General features: G+C 40.2%; 1 protein-coding gene across 1 annotated transcript in view; it reads right to left on the reverse strand.

Annotated features, from left to right (window-relative positions):
* The window catches only part of kcnt2 (potassium channel, subfamily T, member 2), a 702,110-nt gene that overhangs the window by 418,154 nt on the left and 267,070 nt on the right, over nucleotides 1-16,886 (reverse strand). The window contains exons 5-7 of the mRNA XM_048538622.2: nucleotides 16,135-16,234; nucleotides 7,301-7,345; nucleotides 1,424-1,472 (exon numbers count right to left, since the gene is read on the reverse strand). Coding sequence (XP_048394579.1) covers nucleotides 1,424-1,472; nucleotides 7,301-7,345; nucleotides 16,135-16,234 — 194 coding nt within the window. The remainder of the gene's footprint in view (nucleotides 1-1,423; nucleotides 1,473-7,300; nucleotides 7,346-16,134; nucleotides 16,235-16,886) is intronic.

The following is a 16,886-nucleotide window of genomic DNA, read 5'->3' on the forward strand; positions in this document are numbered from 1 at the left end:
GAATAATATCAAGGGCTGCAGTAGTTAACACTAGAAAAGTGTCGGCACTAAAGAGCTGACCAAGATGAAGTCTTATGCCAAAGTGCCAAGTGGGCCTGCTGTGAGTACAAAGACACCTTAGCACATGAAGCTGAGACCAGCACGAGGAATAGTTATCCAGAGGCTTAAGAAACAGCTGACCGCCACTTAAAATACCTGCTGGTGTTCATTGCAAATGCTGTACATCAGTGACCTGCTATTTGGGAATAAATACAGCACTGATGTTTATTTCAAGCACTACTTAAGGGGATACCACCACTTAAAGGGATATTAAACATTTTGTGCTTTCATTGCTTCATGACCATCTGAGACAAATCAGGGTTTTTTCATGACAGTGTCAAAGAAATATTCTTTCCCGAAATTCTCTAATGACTTATCTTAAGGATGAGTGTGTGCTATGCTGCCCTAAATTATAGGTGTTACCAGGAGAAAGGAAGTAATTTTTCGCAGGCATTTTGCCAGGGGTCCACACCACAGAATTGTTACAGATGCATAAGGTCATCTCCTGCCTCATTGTCTCTGCAGCAGCTTTCTGAAAGAGCTTTTCACTTTGCTCCTCTTCACCCACAATTTGATTGCCTTTTGAATGTTTTAACTGATTCTGGCTCCACTACACTCAGGCAGTGCAGTCCAGACCTCAACAACACACTGCATCTAAACAGTTTTTTTTCCCTCATATTGTTTTGCTTCTTTTACCAACTCCGCACAGATTTAGCACCCGTTTTCATCCTTTGGCCAAAATAACTCCTGTTGACAGATAACTCATTAATTCTGTATGGGGGTTTAGAACAGGGACTGAGCAGTCACAGCCCTAGGCTATGCAGCTTAACACAAAGTCCAAAAATAAATGGCTAATTGAGGCACAAACACATTTCCATTTTCTTTTTGCAGACAGCATAAATTACAGACCACAGAAGCTGAATTAGACTTGTCATATTTAGTTTCCAAATTTCTGTAAAATCTGACCTTATCTACACTGTAGTTAAATACAAAAGCAAGCAAATTGACAGACATTAATTTATTGCAAGTATCAATGTAAATTGGCTCAATGCTACAGAAAGCCAGCCAGAAATATATGATTCCAATAAGTTTATGAAACATTTGCAAAAGGCAATAAGCAAGTTGCTTGTAGGCATGATACCTGTTTTACACATTTTGTGCTCCATAATGATTAGTTGTGCAGAATAAATAATGCATTAAGTTCATGTAGAGTCATAGCAAGAATAGAAGAATGTGAAACTGAAAGAAAGTTGTTCTGCCAGTTATTTCATTTTATCTTTCATCTCAAACTTCAGCACTCCAGGTAATATGAACCTCAATTTCATTATATTACAAACTGAAAAGGCCTATTAAAGTTATCATTGTTGAACTAGTTGCATCTTACCTGTAAACCCCACAAGGGAAGACTCCTTTCTACCCAAATTATAGGGGACCTGGAGGTAAATCAAAATAATGACACTGGTTAGTTTGTATTTCAAATATATTCATCATAATGTACTTACTTTTTTTGAGCATACATGGACAAGTTATTGGCCAGATGATTAGCTCATGGATCAGATTAATGCAAAGAATAGGTTTGAACTCTGTTCCAACTAAGGCAGAGCTGGGATCTGCCTTCTTACCAGGCCCCATAGTAAATTCATACAGCCCTAATTGGGTGACCCGCAAATTGGAGAATGCAACTTTGAAGAAGAGATTATATAACAAATTAAGTATTTATGGGAAAATAAATCTGAATACAGTCAAATAATTCACAAAACGCCACTAAACATCTTGAATAGTTCTGTAATATTATGTAAGAAATGTATAATTTGACTTCATTCTCTCTCTAGCAGAGCTGCAAATTGTGACCTCTGTCACTGGACAAGGCCAGTAAGTAGGTGTCAAGAAATACCTTAGCTCATTCAGGGAATATACTACCAGCATGGACACTATCCTGCACCTGAGATCGTAGGAAGTGCAGATGCAGGAGAATCTGAGATAGCAAAGTATAAAGCTGAATAAACACAGCAGGGCCAAGCAGCATCAGAAGTACAGGAAAGCTGATGTTTCGGGCCTCGACCCTTCTTCAGAAATGGGGGAGAGGAAGGGAGTTCTGAAATAAGTAGGGAGAGAGGGGGAGGGGGACAGAAGATGGATAAAGAAGAAGATAGGTGGAGAGGGGACAGACAGTTCAAAGAGGTGGGGTTGGAGCCAATAAAGGTGAGTCAAGGGCGGGGAGTTAGGGAGGGGATAGGTCAGTCCAGGGAGGACAGACAGGTCAAGGGGACAGGATGTGGCTAGTAGGTAGGAGATGGGGATGGGGCTTGAGGTGGGAGGAGGGGATAGGTGGGAGGAAGGACAGGTTAGGGAGACGGGGACAAGCTGGGCTGGTTTTGGGATGTGATTGGTGAAGAGGAGATTTTGAAGCTTGTGAAGTCCACATTGATACCACTGGGCTGCAGGGTTCCCAAGCGAAATATGAGATGCTGTTCCTGCAACCTTCAGGTGACATCGTTGCTACCTGACTAAGTAATAGTTGCAACCTGCATTTTAATTTGGATGTCGGAATGCAAGCTTGAAATCAAGAGCTCCGATGATAAATTAAAGACAAACTACAAAGGAGAGATGCACTCAAGCTTTAGTGGGGAAGAAACCTGTAAGGAAAAAGAGAATAGTGTTTTGAAGGTTCTTGTGGAAGTGATAGGCACAAGGATGAAAATCTATTTTCAGTATCTCCACCACTTTGAGTGGGCAAAACTCTAAACTCTATATATTACAGTTGGGAAATGATTGCAGAGAACAATGTCAAGAGCTTGTCACATGGGATATGGTTGCAATGCTGAAAAGATATTCAATGACTGCATAAGAGTTGGCAATAGAATCCTATTCTCTTACTCCATGCCCAGACTTCCAAGACCTTAAGCATGCCAAGAGCGCTCTCACAGATACATCTTCTCCCTCCTACAATCACTGACCAATTCAAAGACATTAATTAGGCATTAATTTGAAAGAAGGTCTTCATATGTTGGATCACTAAACACAAGTGTTCAGGAACTCAATAAGATGAAATTCTATGTTAGCTATACTGCAGAGAACTCAGATGATGATTTAGTGGGCCCAAGTTACCAAAACAAAATTTTCATTCATTCATGGGATGTGAGTATCATGCTGAGCCATCATTTATTTGTGAAAAGCTTTGATCAGATCATTCTGTCCAACGTGGTCTCTTCTTGGTGTCCATTACAATCCAGCACTTCTGTTAAAAGCTTCTGTGGCAGCCAGCATTGCGTGGTTACCATGGAAGCACATGTGGCTGCCATCTTGGTTTTGGATTTAGAGTTGGCAAGGGCTTCCAAACAATGGTCTTCCTCCCTACAGTCACACAGAGGAGAAGCAGTGCTGAGGCACATTTCCAGGAAAGGAACCTTAGAACTTGATATTCTCTCTCAGAACAGGATACCTATTCCTCTGCCACCCAGGCTGCCAGTATTGTTGTTATTGCCATACAGCCAGCTTGACCACCATACGCAGTCCAAAATTAAATCAGGAATGGGAAGGAATAATCAAGTGAGATAATTTAAATCAAAAAAGCCTCCATATTTTGATTAAAATTTCATTTTAAGCATGTATTTCAGTGTGTTATTGATAATACAACAAACCAATTCCTAACAGTGTCAATACTGCAGCGTATGTGCTGTAAGCAAATAAAAAACGGGAAGATATGGAAAGCAAAAAGTGCAAAGCTTGAATGGAAACATCCTGCATAATCTAGTGATGTTGTAGAGGTTGATCTGTGTAGGAGCCCTACATCTGGGCATAAAAAAAGGACAATACTCTGACATGGGCTCCATGGCTATCAAAGCTCTTGCAGATATCTGACCCCTAATCAAATGCTGTATGAGGTAATTTTAGCCTCCAAAACTGCTCGGGTTACTTTGGGTGGAATATTAAGACCACAAAAATCTCAAATGCAATACACATCGGATATGCCCACATCTGCTTTTAACAGAGGCAGACAAGGCAGTGATAAATTCATCACCAATAGCAAAGTGGCTGATTTAAATATTTTATTGGAACTTTATGCCTCTGTTGCTTTCAGGTTTTATCTGGCCTTTAAAATCCTGGCTCCTCAGGAAACATAGAAACTGAAGGAAATCCTTCAGGAGAAGGCAGTGTTTTTCCAGCACTGTTCACTGGCTTGGAGAAACTCAAGTGCTTTGGTCTGGCACCACCTCCATCACCACCCCTCCAATAAAATCTATGCCACCACAATGATCTCCAGACTTGCTCACAATCCAATCCAAACTAGGATCAGGAATAGGCCATTTAGCCCTTCCATCCTGTTTCACCTGTCAATAAGATCATGGTTGATTGGGACCTCAGCTCCACTTTCCTGTCTTCATAACTCTTGGTTCTCTTGTCAATCAGGTATCTATCTAACTGAACCTTGAACAGATTCTAAGACCCCCAGTCTCCACTGTTCCCTGGGAAGAGAACTGCACAGAAAAAAATGGATCTCCTGAGAAAAGGTTCTCCTCAATTTCAACTTCAGTAGAAGAGTCCAAATTTTGAAACTGTGCCTAGTTCTAGACTACCCATGGGGGGAAACATTCTCTCTGCATCCACTCTGTCAGGTCCTTCCTGGATCTTGTATGTTTCTAGAAGAAAATCTCTTAGTCTTCTAAACCTTAAAATATTTAGGCCCATTGTGGCCCATTTCCTCATGAGATAACCCTTTCATCCCAGGACTTACTCAAACTGCCAATAGTCTCAAAATTTCTCCCCACCCCATCACTCTCAGCATGAACCATCTCCCGTCCATGTTGCCCCCATTCAAAATTCTCCGCATACCCTACCATAGTCTCACACTGCTTCATAGCCTTTTCTCCAATATGCCATACCTGACAGAAAAAAAACCCTACCAATCACAGTGAGTTCCAGATGGGGAAACTTGATTAAAATACACGAGTTATGGAGTATGGTTCGGGGGAACGGGGCAGTGAGCCTCTCTCCTACATGGAAATCAAATGTCAATAAATGTTGGGGACAAAGTGTTTGGGCATAAGGACCTCAGGACATCGGGCTACAAACTATAGCTCAGAACTTGTCACAGGACTCGGGAACGGTCTGACTTCACTCAGCTGGACTGCAGCTTTGACAACATAAATTTAAAATTTTCATTATTTGTGATCCTCCCAGATTATCCAAGACCTTTCCAGAACGGGATATAACTGTCCCAGTCAGTGCTGCTAGCAGCCAAGAGGATCAATGGCATCTCAATCTGTTGCACTGTCCCTTTTCCTCACCCACAAGCCCTCCTTCTACTGATATTGGTGGTTCCATTGCATAGGACCCTCCAGTTTGATGGCATCAGAGAGCAAGAGAACGTGGTACAGAGCTGATTTAGAAGGAAGTGATCAGACAGTGGTTTAGAATTGTTGGTACTCAGATGTATTTATGTCAATGCAGTTGGTGAGAAATCTCTTAAAAACAATTCCACTGGTTTGGTTCAGGCTAATTCATGTCAGCTGTTTCAGACATGTGAAATCTTAGACTTTTTAGCTCACGTTGAGGCTCTCAGACGGAGTTGTCGCCTTCTCATGGAACCTAAGTCCAAAGCATGGTGCAAGGTAAGAGGGAAAAATGGTACTTTTAGAGTATTGTAGGGATTAACGATTTCAGGTACACAGTAAAAATTAGCAGGCTACTGGATTAGTAATAAGTGCAAGTAGACTATTTGAATTTTATATGTAACGCACAGTTACACAAGCAGAGTATCAGCGAGTTATTTTATGACTGTGGGTCGAGAATAGGACTGGTGTTCTTTATCCATTCATTTGCAGGGTGTGGATGTGACTAGCTGGGCCAGGATTTATTGCCCTTCTCCGAATGTCCTCGTAAGCTGCCATCTTGAAGCGCTGCTGTCCATATGGTGGAGGGAACCCACACACACAGTGCTGTTAGAAGACTGTCGGGGACTCTGACCCAGCTAAAGAGTGAAGAATAATGTATGGCCTGGAAAGGAATTTGCAAGTGATGATGTTCCCATATATCTGTCGACCTTGCCATTCTGGATGGCAAACGCTGTGGGTCAGAAGACACTGTTGAAGGAATCTTGATGACTGGATTCACTGTATCATAGAAGATATTATTGAATAAGTGTAACCTAATGGCTTTGCTGCAAACCTCTTCCACTACTGTGCTGAAGACCAAGAGCAGACTGACAGATGGTAATTGGCCAAGTTGGATTTGTCCTTTTTTTTGTGACGGGACAAACCAGGATGATCTCAATCCTTGATAATAAAATGTGAGGCTGGATGAACACAGCAGGCCAAGCAGCATCTCAGGAGCACAAAAGCTGACGTTTCGGGCCTAGACCCTTCATCAGAGAGGCCATTTTTGTGCTCCGGAGATGCTGCTTGGCCTGCTGTGTTCATCCAGCCTCACATTTTATTATCTTGGATTCTCCAGCATCTGCAGTTCCCATTATCTCTGATCTCAATCCTTGCCAGGCACACCTTCCCTTTGTAAGAATTGTTAGTGTAGGGGAATAGCTAGTCCCAACAACACAAACTTCAATACCATTGCAGGAATGTTGCCAAAGTTCCTAGATTCCAGTACGTTCGGCGGCTTCATGATGTCATGTGGAATGAAGCATACCGGCTTGAAGACTAATATCTGAATACTCTCAGCATTATTGTTAGTCATCAACGCATCTTTTGTGAGTTGGTATCAATTACTGGTAGAATCAAAGGAGCTTCCCATGCTGGGTTTACCCTTCAAAATAACCTTCCCATCTTATTTCATTTCTTCAGCTGGTTGTCTCCCGAGTGTCAGAGCTTCTCACACACCAGCTGCCGATGTAAAACAATAAGCACAGATACTCAATTCTGCAGAACCCAACCATTGTAGTTTAAAGTTATTAAAACTTGTAGCTATCATTCAATCCAAATGCTATTGGATCCAACTATCACTAAAATGCCTCAGAAGTGATAAACCTTGAAGCCAACTGAGGCCCAGGGCCTAGGAAGCCGTCATCATGGGTTTTGCAACTTATAAACCCTGACAAGTGGAAGGTACACTTCTCTTGGATCGTGGATCCTGGAAAATTACTGCCATTATCTGTTCATTGGCATTTCATTTACAAAAGAATTGTATTCATGTAGCTTATTTTCTAACTATGTACGCTACACATTTTTATAATTCTTCTTAAAAAATAGCAATAAAAGACATTTTCTTCTATGCAGTTTTAATATGCTGTTATAATTCCAAAGCTTACCGCTCAATGTTGGTGAGATTGTGGTTTTGATTGGAGCAGCCCCAGCTTTAAAACAAAATAAAATGCATAAAGTAATAACAAGACCAATCTGTTCAATTTACAAATATGCATCTATTTTTGTAATAGTTTTGTTACATTATGCTACTTTTGTTTTCATGGCCATATTTATTCAAGAGATGTGCAGTCAACAGGTAAGAACCAAAAGGCACCAGTTTTCAAAGAGATTTTTTAAGCGAACAAACAGAGTCATTCTTTTGGCTCTTCTACTTAAAGACTGATATGAACTGAAGTGGGAATTCACATGCCATGATGTAATATCGGTATTGGATGGCTTTTTTTTAAAGGGAAAAGTTGTGCACATCACTATTATGGATGCAATCTCTGATTATTCTTGTCCTAACCAAGCATGTCATCTGGTTTTCTGTTGCAGCTGCTCTTTGACTGACGTCAGCACGAACTGTAGTTGCTGGTAAGGAAATGACTGCATCCGATCACTGCTTCTTTCACCTGGCACAAAATACATCATCAATATGTGTTGCTGGGTTCCCAGATCCGAGGGCGATCACAGATTACCCACACCACGTTTTATTTGGACTTGGACCACTCCTGGCACAATTTGTGATGTTAATCTAGTTCGGTCCTTCATGGGGAATTTAAAAGCTTCCTATTTGGTGAGCAACACTACTGTTGAGCATCCCTTTCCCGCAGATGGCGTGGCTGACACAATATTCCCAAATAGTTGATGGATACACAAACCTGAGCCAGGCGATAGGTGCTTTTAATATGCAAATCCTGCATGACACTGAAATTGGGTATTCACAGATCCAAAACTGGCAATTCCAGTCAATTTCCATACAGGAAGTGTTAAGATAACAAAACTGAATTGATTTCTTGACATGGTGTTGCATTTCATTTCACCTATTAGTATTATTTACTATGTCAGAAAGGGTCATTTCTGCATTAACAATAAGTGGGTTGAAGTACAAATGGCTATCATTATGCCACCAGACTGTACAGAATGGCACTACAAGAACCATAAACAAATTCTACTAATTAGTACCTATATTCTGATGTATCTGAAGTTATTTAGTTTGAAAACATCAAACGTAATGTAGCGCAGCAAATATGACTGGTACAATAGATGGATTACTACTTCTTTTTAACGTGGACATTCAAACATCCCACCATCAGCAAAATTAAAGGAAGTTTTTACTGCTGTATTTGTCAGAAACCGATTTTGAACTTCTCTGTGAATTAGGAACATGTCCTCAGTGATTATTTAGCTGGAACTTATCAGATAGATTGAGCATCTGATCACTCATGATTCTGAATTTGTTGCACACTTTCAAGTTGAGGCTAATGCTCAGTTACATACTGCATCTATTATTGGCTGATTAACTATATAAAGCATTTGCCATCACTGAAAACCCACATGTTTGATACTATGAAAAATGGTTACATTAACATGTCAACTGGAGACAAAGGACCTGGTTTTTGTTCCTGGATTGAATGCACAGAGGCAGGAGAAATCCAGGCTCTGTGAGCCCGAACTTTGAACAAGACCGTCCCACACTTCTCATTGTTGGACCAGGAAGATGGGCTGATGAACCTGTGAGAGCAGAGGACACTGCAGGTTCCTAAGGCAGGCCGAGCAAAAAGGCCTGCCTGGTGACTCCAACATTGACAAAACATAAAACATCCCTCCTGCTCTTCCCCCCACCCCCCTGGTTACTTGACAGGCTTCAACCATTGCCAACCCACGCTTCTGAATCCAATCCACATCCTTTTAGAACCCTTCCCCACCCTATGCTATTACCTGTTCTTCTATGGTTCTTTATACCTCCGTGCCAATCAACACATTTTCAATGACTCCTCCAACCCCCTATGCCTGCAATCATCCCAATGGCTGTTATGCCAACTCTGTACTAACTCATATCTCCCCTCTCCCCTTGCCTTTCTGTGCAAACTCACTTATTATCTGACATGGGCATAAGCCAAAAGCCATCACAGTAGAAAATTGTCAGTCTATTGAAAATGTCACTTCTGCAGAGAGAAAAAAAAAATTGATGCCCAAGATATCTGAAACACTGAAATTCCTTCAACTAATCACTCTTTAAACTGGCACTTCACTCAAGTGCTGAATTCCTTATGTAAAAAATAAATGCAGTTACAGCATTCTATTTAGCAGAGCTGTCTGTCAAAAATACTCACTTGTTAGATGCTCCATTGTGAAAATTGCAGTTTAGGAAATCGGCCATGCAGTACAAATCCTACAATGGCTTCTGTGAACAGTCACTTTGAAATATCAAACACATTGCTTTTAAATTCAACACATTTTTCTTTGATAGTTCCTACTCAACTTTTCCAGTGCCAATTACTTACACACTGGTAGACAGCTGCAAAGAGTACATTGGAGAACTTACCTTATCAAAAAGACTATAAGTATGGAGCATTCTCTGCAGGTTGCAAATCTCAGTTCCACAAATTAATCATGCCCCACCCTGCCAACTCATGCAACCTAAATGTCCTCAAACTATTAGTATAGTCCCTCATATGCTCCCTAAGCCTTCTACTGCAGACTTCACTCAATTGAAAGATGCAGAGCCATTTATAAGAACGTGTACCAATATGACTTGTCAAAAGGTCAAAACTTGTTAACACTTCGACTGGTTATGACAAGTTGGGAAGTTCCAATGGGTTTATGCACCTTTCACATACACAACACAGTTAATCGTCTGAAGGACACCTAAGATCCTTTCCCCACCGTAAGGTGTCCTGGGGCCATATCTACAGGGGTGCTACAGTTGTTTAAAGGGGTATTATGGCTATTAAAAGAAATGTCCTGAGAAAAGACCAATTTTTACCTGGTCTAATCCCCACACAAAGTACCAGACACTAGAGACTACTAAACCAGGTTTCAGTGAAGGTCATTTAAATGACCATCTGTTTGACTATCATGTGTGCATGGACTCCAGGCCACCCAAACTTCACCCTTGCAAAAAGGAGGAGTGCCTGTTCTAGGATTAGACTTCAGATTCCCAACATCTTTTTGCCGCAATACATATGCACCCATCTCATTTTTTAAAAAAATCAGAAATGAAAGATATACAAAGGTATCACCAGTGTTCTTTTCTTCCTCACAATGTGCTATCCATAACAGTGTAAAGCAGTAAGTCTGATCATCTTGTAGATATGCTTTGGTCCAAACTAAAAGTTCATCACATTAATGAAAAAAATTGGATATTCTTATAGGTACTTGCAAGTTATTATCTTACTCATTCATCCGGACAAATGCAAGAATACTGAATTTAAAGCATTTGCAATAATTAATATTATAAGCAAATAATGTGCTCATTGGCTGGCAACTCGACTTAGAATAGAATCCCTACAGGGTGGAAACAGGCCCTTCGGCCCTACAAGTCCACATGGACCATCGAAACATTGCACCCAGACCCATCCCCTACCTAATCTATACATCCCTCAACACTACGGGCAATTTAGCGTGGCCAATCCACCTAGCCCACACATCTTTAGGACTGTGGGAGGAAACAAGAGAACCCGGAGGAAATCCACGCAGACATGGGGATAATGTGTAAACTCCACACAGACAGTTGCCCGAGGGTGGAATGAAATCTGGGTCCGTGGTGCTGTGAAGCAGCAATGCTAACCACTGAGCCACTGTGCCACCCCTAAGATGATGATGGAGAAAGACACAGGGATATATAAGCTCCCAAGCTCCTGGAAAATTCAGCAAAGCTACAAGGATTTAGCATCTTCATTTTCTTTAGCAGAGAACGGATCCCTGCACATAAATGCATACATTTTCTGGCAAGCATAAATGAATAATACTACAGTAACTGATTGTGTTGAATTGGTTGTTAGTACAGTTTGTGGCCCAGTGGGTTAGCACAGCTGCCTCACAGCACCAAGGACTCGGGTTTGATTCCACCCTCAGGCAATTGTCTGTGTGGAGTTTGCACATTCTTCTTGCGTCCGCATGGGTTTCCTGCAGGTAATCTAGCTTCCTGCTACAATCCAAGGATGGGCAGGTTAGGTGGATTGGTCAAGATAAATTATCCTGCAGTGTCCAGGGATGTTCAAGCTCAGTGAATTCACCATGATTCTTATAGCCAAGGAAATTAAATGGAGGCCCAAAGGAGATTCAAAATTAATTGAGTTTTGGATAAGGCAAGTAGGGTGAAATTGTTTCCTTTGGCAAGTGGATCAGTGAGCTGAGGCCATGCATTTAAAATAATTGATACAAGAAAGAAGTGAACTGTTTTCACACGGAAGACTATAGCAATCTGGAGTATACTACTTGATAGGTCAGTGGAAGCAGATTCCAGCAGAAATTCTAAAGGCATTTTGCCATGTACTTGAAAGTGATTAATTTGCAAGAAAAGTTGGGATGTGGGACTAAATTGGACAGCTCTTTCATAGAGCTGATACAGGCATGACAGCTTGAATGCCCTACTTAAATACTGTACAGTAAAGGTCTATACTTCCTGAGAAATTGCTGATTCAGAATTTGTCAGGACTGACAGCTATAATTTGATTTCAGAGAACTTGGTGTTGAAACAAAGCTGGGAATGGGAGGCATTCTTTAAAAAAAAGAGATAAGTAGGTGAGAGAAGAAACTTCATGAACTAATTTAAAACTCTCTAATTATCAGATATATGCTTTTTGAAGAATTAATTCTGCAAAGTGAGATATCTTGCATTTTGTTCTTAAGAATGAGTGCAAGCATATCTAATGTAGGCATACTGATCTCCCCAACCCTTTGTTAACCTTTATAAAGATTTGCACATTATGCAGAAAAGAGAATTAATTGTCAATGTGTTGTTAAGATCTCTAATGAGAAAGGCAACAAAATAGGAAATTCATCTAAATTACTCAGGGATTTGTTTGTTATTTGACAAGGTGAACTGCAATTTATCACTACCAGGCAAAACTGGGTACATAACAGACATTGAGAAATGGGTATCTTATAAGGGAAGCTAGAAATGCTGTAACCATGAACAACTACCTTGAAGTGTGAAGAGTTACTGCTCTGTATTAGGCAGTGAAACTGAGTACTGAGAGAGAAAATGGTAGCAGAAACGTGAAAATGTTGCAAATACTTAGCTCTGACCTATCTTTAGAGAAGGTAGCAGTGCTCAAGTTTCAAATTGAGGATCCTTGGCTGGAACTGAACTTACTTATGAATGCAACAGGCTTCAAGGAAGGTTTTTAAACTTCCCTGTGGCCTAGCGGCTAGGATTCTCCCCTTTTACAGTTGTTTCCTGCTTCCTGGTTGGAGAACGAAGATTTATTACAATGTATGTATTGTTGTGGCTATCATGTTTTTGTGTGCCAGTGGTCCTCAGTTTGAAATCTAACAGCAAGGTCTCTGAAATAACTGCACAGAAACCGGTATCCCATTACCAAGTCTTCTTTATTTACACATGCATACATGAGCTCTGACCAGCCCGCTCAGAGCCAGTGCCTAGAAAGAGGATACTGTCTAAATCTCCTGTTTATACCTGTCACCCAGGGTTCCCTGATTGGGGTTGTTGACCAGGGCCAATCAAGGAACTCACAGTCAATGAGATCCACCTGGTCCTCATTATACTTTCTACAGCCATGAAGGTTGGTTAGCTCAGGTAGCTTCAGTGAGATGGTACAATGCAGGGCCACTCCCCAGCCTGACTGTGCTAAGTTCATGGAAACCAGCCTCCTTGCCATGCCTCATATGTGATATCGAGTGGTGCCCCTCAAATCTTGCCTAATTATTTTTTCTCTAATAGAGAAATCTTTGCCCAATTATCTTTCTCTATGCACCTTTGTGGACTGAAGATAATTCTTGTACTATGAAGTGAGGCAGAAAGAAGTGTGGTGTGGGAAAATAAACAAAAAGGAAGGTCTCTACTGCCATGGGTGACAGAAGCAATTGGATATCAATGACATCAGTAGTTTGAAGCAAAAAGAGATGGCAATAGGGCAAGTAAAGAAATAAAAGGTTCTGGAGAAAGTATAAATGTTAAAAGCAGAATTGCCAACAGCTGCTGCCTTAAAAATAGAAGGGTTCAGAGGGTATGGTCTGAGATTGCAGAATTGGATGTTTAGGTGGAAGACTGTGAAATATGGAATTAAAAGGTGAGACTATGTCATTACTACAATAGAAGAGACTGAACAGACTTGTAGTGGAGCTGAAATTTTAAAGAATGGGACCGGAAGCTCAGGATAATAATTGTCCAATGAGCAGAGGTGTTCCACAAAGCAAAAATCTAGTCTTTGTTTGATATCTGTAATGCAGAGGAGATCACATGATGAACAACATATTCTTCTTTAAACTTTATTCATTTTTCTCAGTGAAACATTGCTTTCACCGTCATGATGGAGATAGAGGATTTGTCAGAGGATGATCTGTTGAACGTGGAAGGTGAGGAGATGGCATGCGAGGACAAAAAGCACTTGACTGTAGTTCAGGATTGGTGGTGGAAGCGGTGAGATAGATGTAGTTGCGGGCGGGGATTCCTCAGTTTCAGGGAAAGGGATTCCTCAGAATTGGCATTGATATGGAAACTAGCCTAGTCAAAATAAATGCAATGGTGCTAGGGACCCTCAGAGAGTGAAATGAGAGTCCTTTGAGAAGCATGGTATGTGCAAGTGTAGGCAATGTTCCATAGGCATTAGTGAACTATAGTGGATAAATGAAGTTGCAATATAGTCTTCAATATTGCAAGGCAAGATCAGGTAAGCACCAAGTTATTGTCTTATCAATGTTATTTAAGTGAGTTTTAATTATCAACAGAAGATGAATATCTGGCTTTGTCGATTTGTTCTTGTCAGTCATTGTAAATTGACTTCTGGTGAGATGATAAAATTGAAACATGAAAGAGGAGCGTAATTAGTTCTTCGAGTTTTTATGTTTCCACATTCAAGCTTTTGAGGACAAAGCTTATATTTCCTTCAAAGTCTGATTTTCAAGTTTGCCAGCTTTGAGATCTCCAGTTGATGAATGTTAACTGACATTTTAGAAAACAAAGTTCAGGTTCATTCACAGAAATAAGGCCTGCAACTTTATTCATAGCCAGATTATTAACGTACTGCGAAAACATTTTAAAAAGTAAACACATCTATCCATAGTGCACTCTTCAATCTGGAATGCTTCTGACCACTTTTGAATTTTGGAATTTTCTGGATTATAGGATGGTAAAATATCTATTCCTAATATGTGAACTTGAAACACCATAGATAAAACTTTAAAAGCAGTAATAAACATTGTTTTATTTATCCAAATACCACATGGTTCTACTGCTGCACTGAAAGGGAAAAGATTTGAAGGGGACCGAAGGGGCCACTTTTTCACACAGAGGGTGGTGTGTGTATGGAATGAGCTGCCAGGGGAAGTGGTGGAGGCTGGAACAATTGCAACATTTAAAAGGCATACAGATGGGTATATGAATGGGAAGGGTTTAAAAGAGGGTAGGCCAACTGCAGGCAAATGGGACTATATTAATCTAGGAAATCTGGTCGGCATGGACGAGTTGGACCAAAAGGTCTGTTTCCATGTTGTACAGGTCTATGACTCTATGATTCTATTAATGCATACTGGAGTATTCAAAAAATGCTACCAAATTGCAGTATCACATCCTTGATTGTAGAGAGGCTTTTTGGTTTACTCAGCTGTGCCCTGCCTATTCTAAGCACCTAGACGACAAGCAACGATTAACTTAAGATAATCAGTCAAGTTTATTTACATTTGCTGGGAGAAACATCATTCATGTGCAGTGATCAATACTCTGCAAAACAGAACATGTTCAAGCCTCAGGCTTCTGTTGAATTACCTGAGAGCTGGAAGAGCCTATAACTCCCAACTGCTTCCTTATGGGCATACCCCACCCACAGGCAACTTGAAGACGAATCTGCACTCTCTTCTATTTTAATATAAATTGCCATGATCGTTTCAAATTTGGCATTCTTGTCTTTGTCCTGATAAGTGCCAGACAAAAAGGCTTGATGATGCCCCGCTTTTTTAGCTGTGTTACCAAGCGGCATAAACTCTTATTCAGTGAATGCTAGAAAACTGAAATCAATAAGAACATAAACCCAGGAAACACAAAGTAAGTATAATGGTAAAACAAGAAATGAGCTGTCAAAACACAGTACAAAATTATTACTGACTAATGGGAACAAAAGATAGTTAAATCGATGTGGATAATAATATTATAGTTCCTGTGGCTAAGTGTATAAATGCTGTTCCCTTTGAAGATACTGCTGATAGGAGCTTCTTATTCTTTTCTAACCAGGAGCAGAAAATGATCCAAGCTTGCCTGCAATTCCCTGATGAATTCTACCTACGAAAAAGCTCCAAGCCAAAAGTCTGACCATGTATGATTAACCCTCATAAGTCTCCAACTATAGAGGTTGGTAACTTCAGTTAGTTAGTGGCTAGTGCCTGGTTCACAATCACACTAACTGTGAATTTTAAGCTTATCTCCCAGCTGAGGTAGACTTGGGACTTAACTCTTCCCTCCATCCACGATAGTGAACAGTGCCAAACCATGGGTGATGAAAATGGCGCAGGATGAATTACAGCAGAGACTTGCCTTTGGGAAGGTTAACAGTGTACATAATATGTCTCATACAACATCAAATACAGAATGCTCACTCTATCTATTCTACATATTGCAGAATCTTCAATGTGGTAAGACAGCATGAAATAGCAAGATGGGATTTGGCTTATTGGGCAACTAATACCTATAACCATGATGTTCCACTTGTACAGCTTTGAAACTATGTTGTAATCAAAGACTTGTTTGAGTTCAAAGAAATTTTTTTTTTTAACTTACCATCCATTTCTTTCTCTAGGATCATCAAGTAAGACACGAATAATGTACAATAAGCAGCTGAGGAGCTTGAGAGAAAAGTTGAATAGACGTATTCTTAGACCTGAAACGATTCAAAAATCTGCAGTCAAATTCAAAAATGCACATTCCTCATTTGAATTAATTTCTTGTTCTGTTTTAATCACAGATCAGTAATATGCAAAGTAGGTCAGAGTAAGAGACGAAGATGCCTTAATTTCTCTCCAGTTAAACTGTTTAATAACAAAAATAACTTTCCATTATTCTTTCAAAGATTAAAAATGCATCATCTGGGGATGAAATGATCTTCATTTAACATGATCCTTTTACAATATACAAGTTTGGATACTTCAAGCCAATGCCCCTTAATTTTCTGTGCTTTTAGAATTTTTGAATTTTTATTAAGTAGTTAAACATCCAAATAAAATGCAAGCATATGAAACAACTTTGGCTGTTTAGGAGGGGGATCTGTTGAAAGGTTAGCACTTCCACATAATGTAAGGCCAGACAGACTTAAACAAGAATAGACAAATAAGCTTAGACCACTGCATTTTTGCACAATAGCCACACTGAATGACATTGTTCAGAAGCTGACGAACGGATTATCGTTGTTATTGTTCTTTTGAATGAAAAATATTGAGTGAAGTATTAAAAATGAACAGCATATTAAAGTCCAAATTGGAATGTTATGTCACAGAGTATAAAACATACAGTCTGTGTCAAACACCCAGTTTCAA

The sequence above is a fragment of the Stegostoma tigrinum genome, chromosome 8 (genome assembly GCF_030684315.1).
Source record: "Stegostoma tigrinum isolate sSteTig4 chromosome 8, sSteTig4.hap1, whole genome shotgun sequence".
Taxonomy (NCBI): Eukaryota; Metazoa; Chordata; class Chondrichthyes; order Orectolobiformes; family Stegostomatidae; genus Stegostoma; species Stegostoma tigrinum.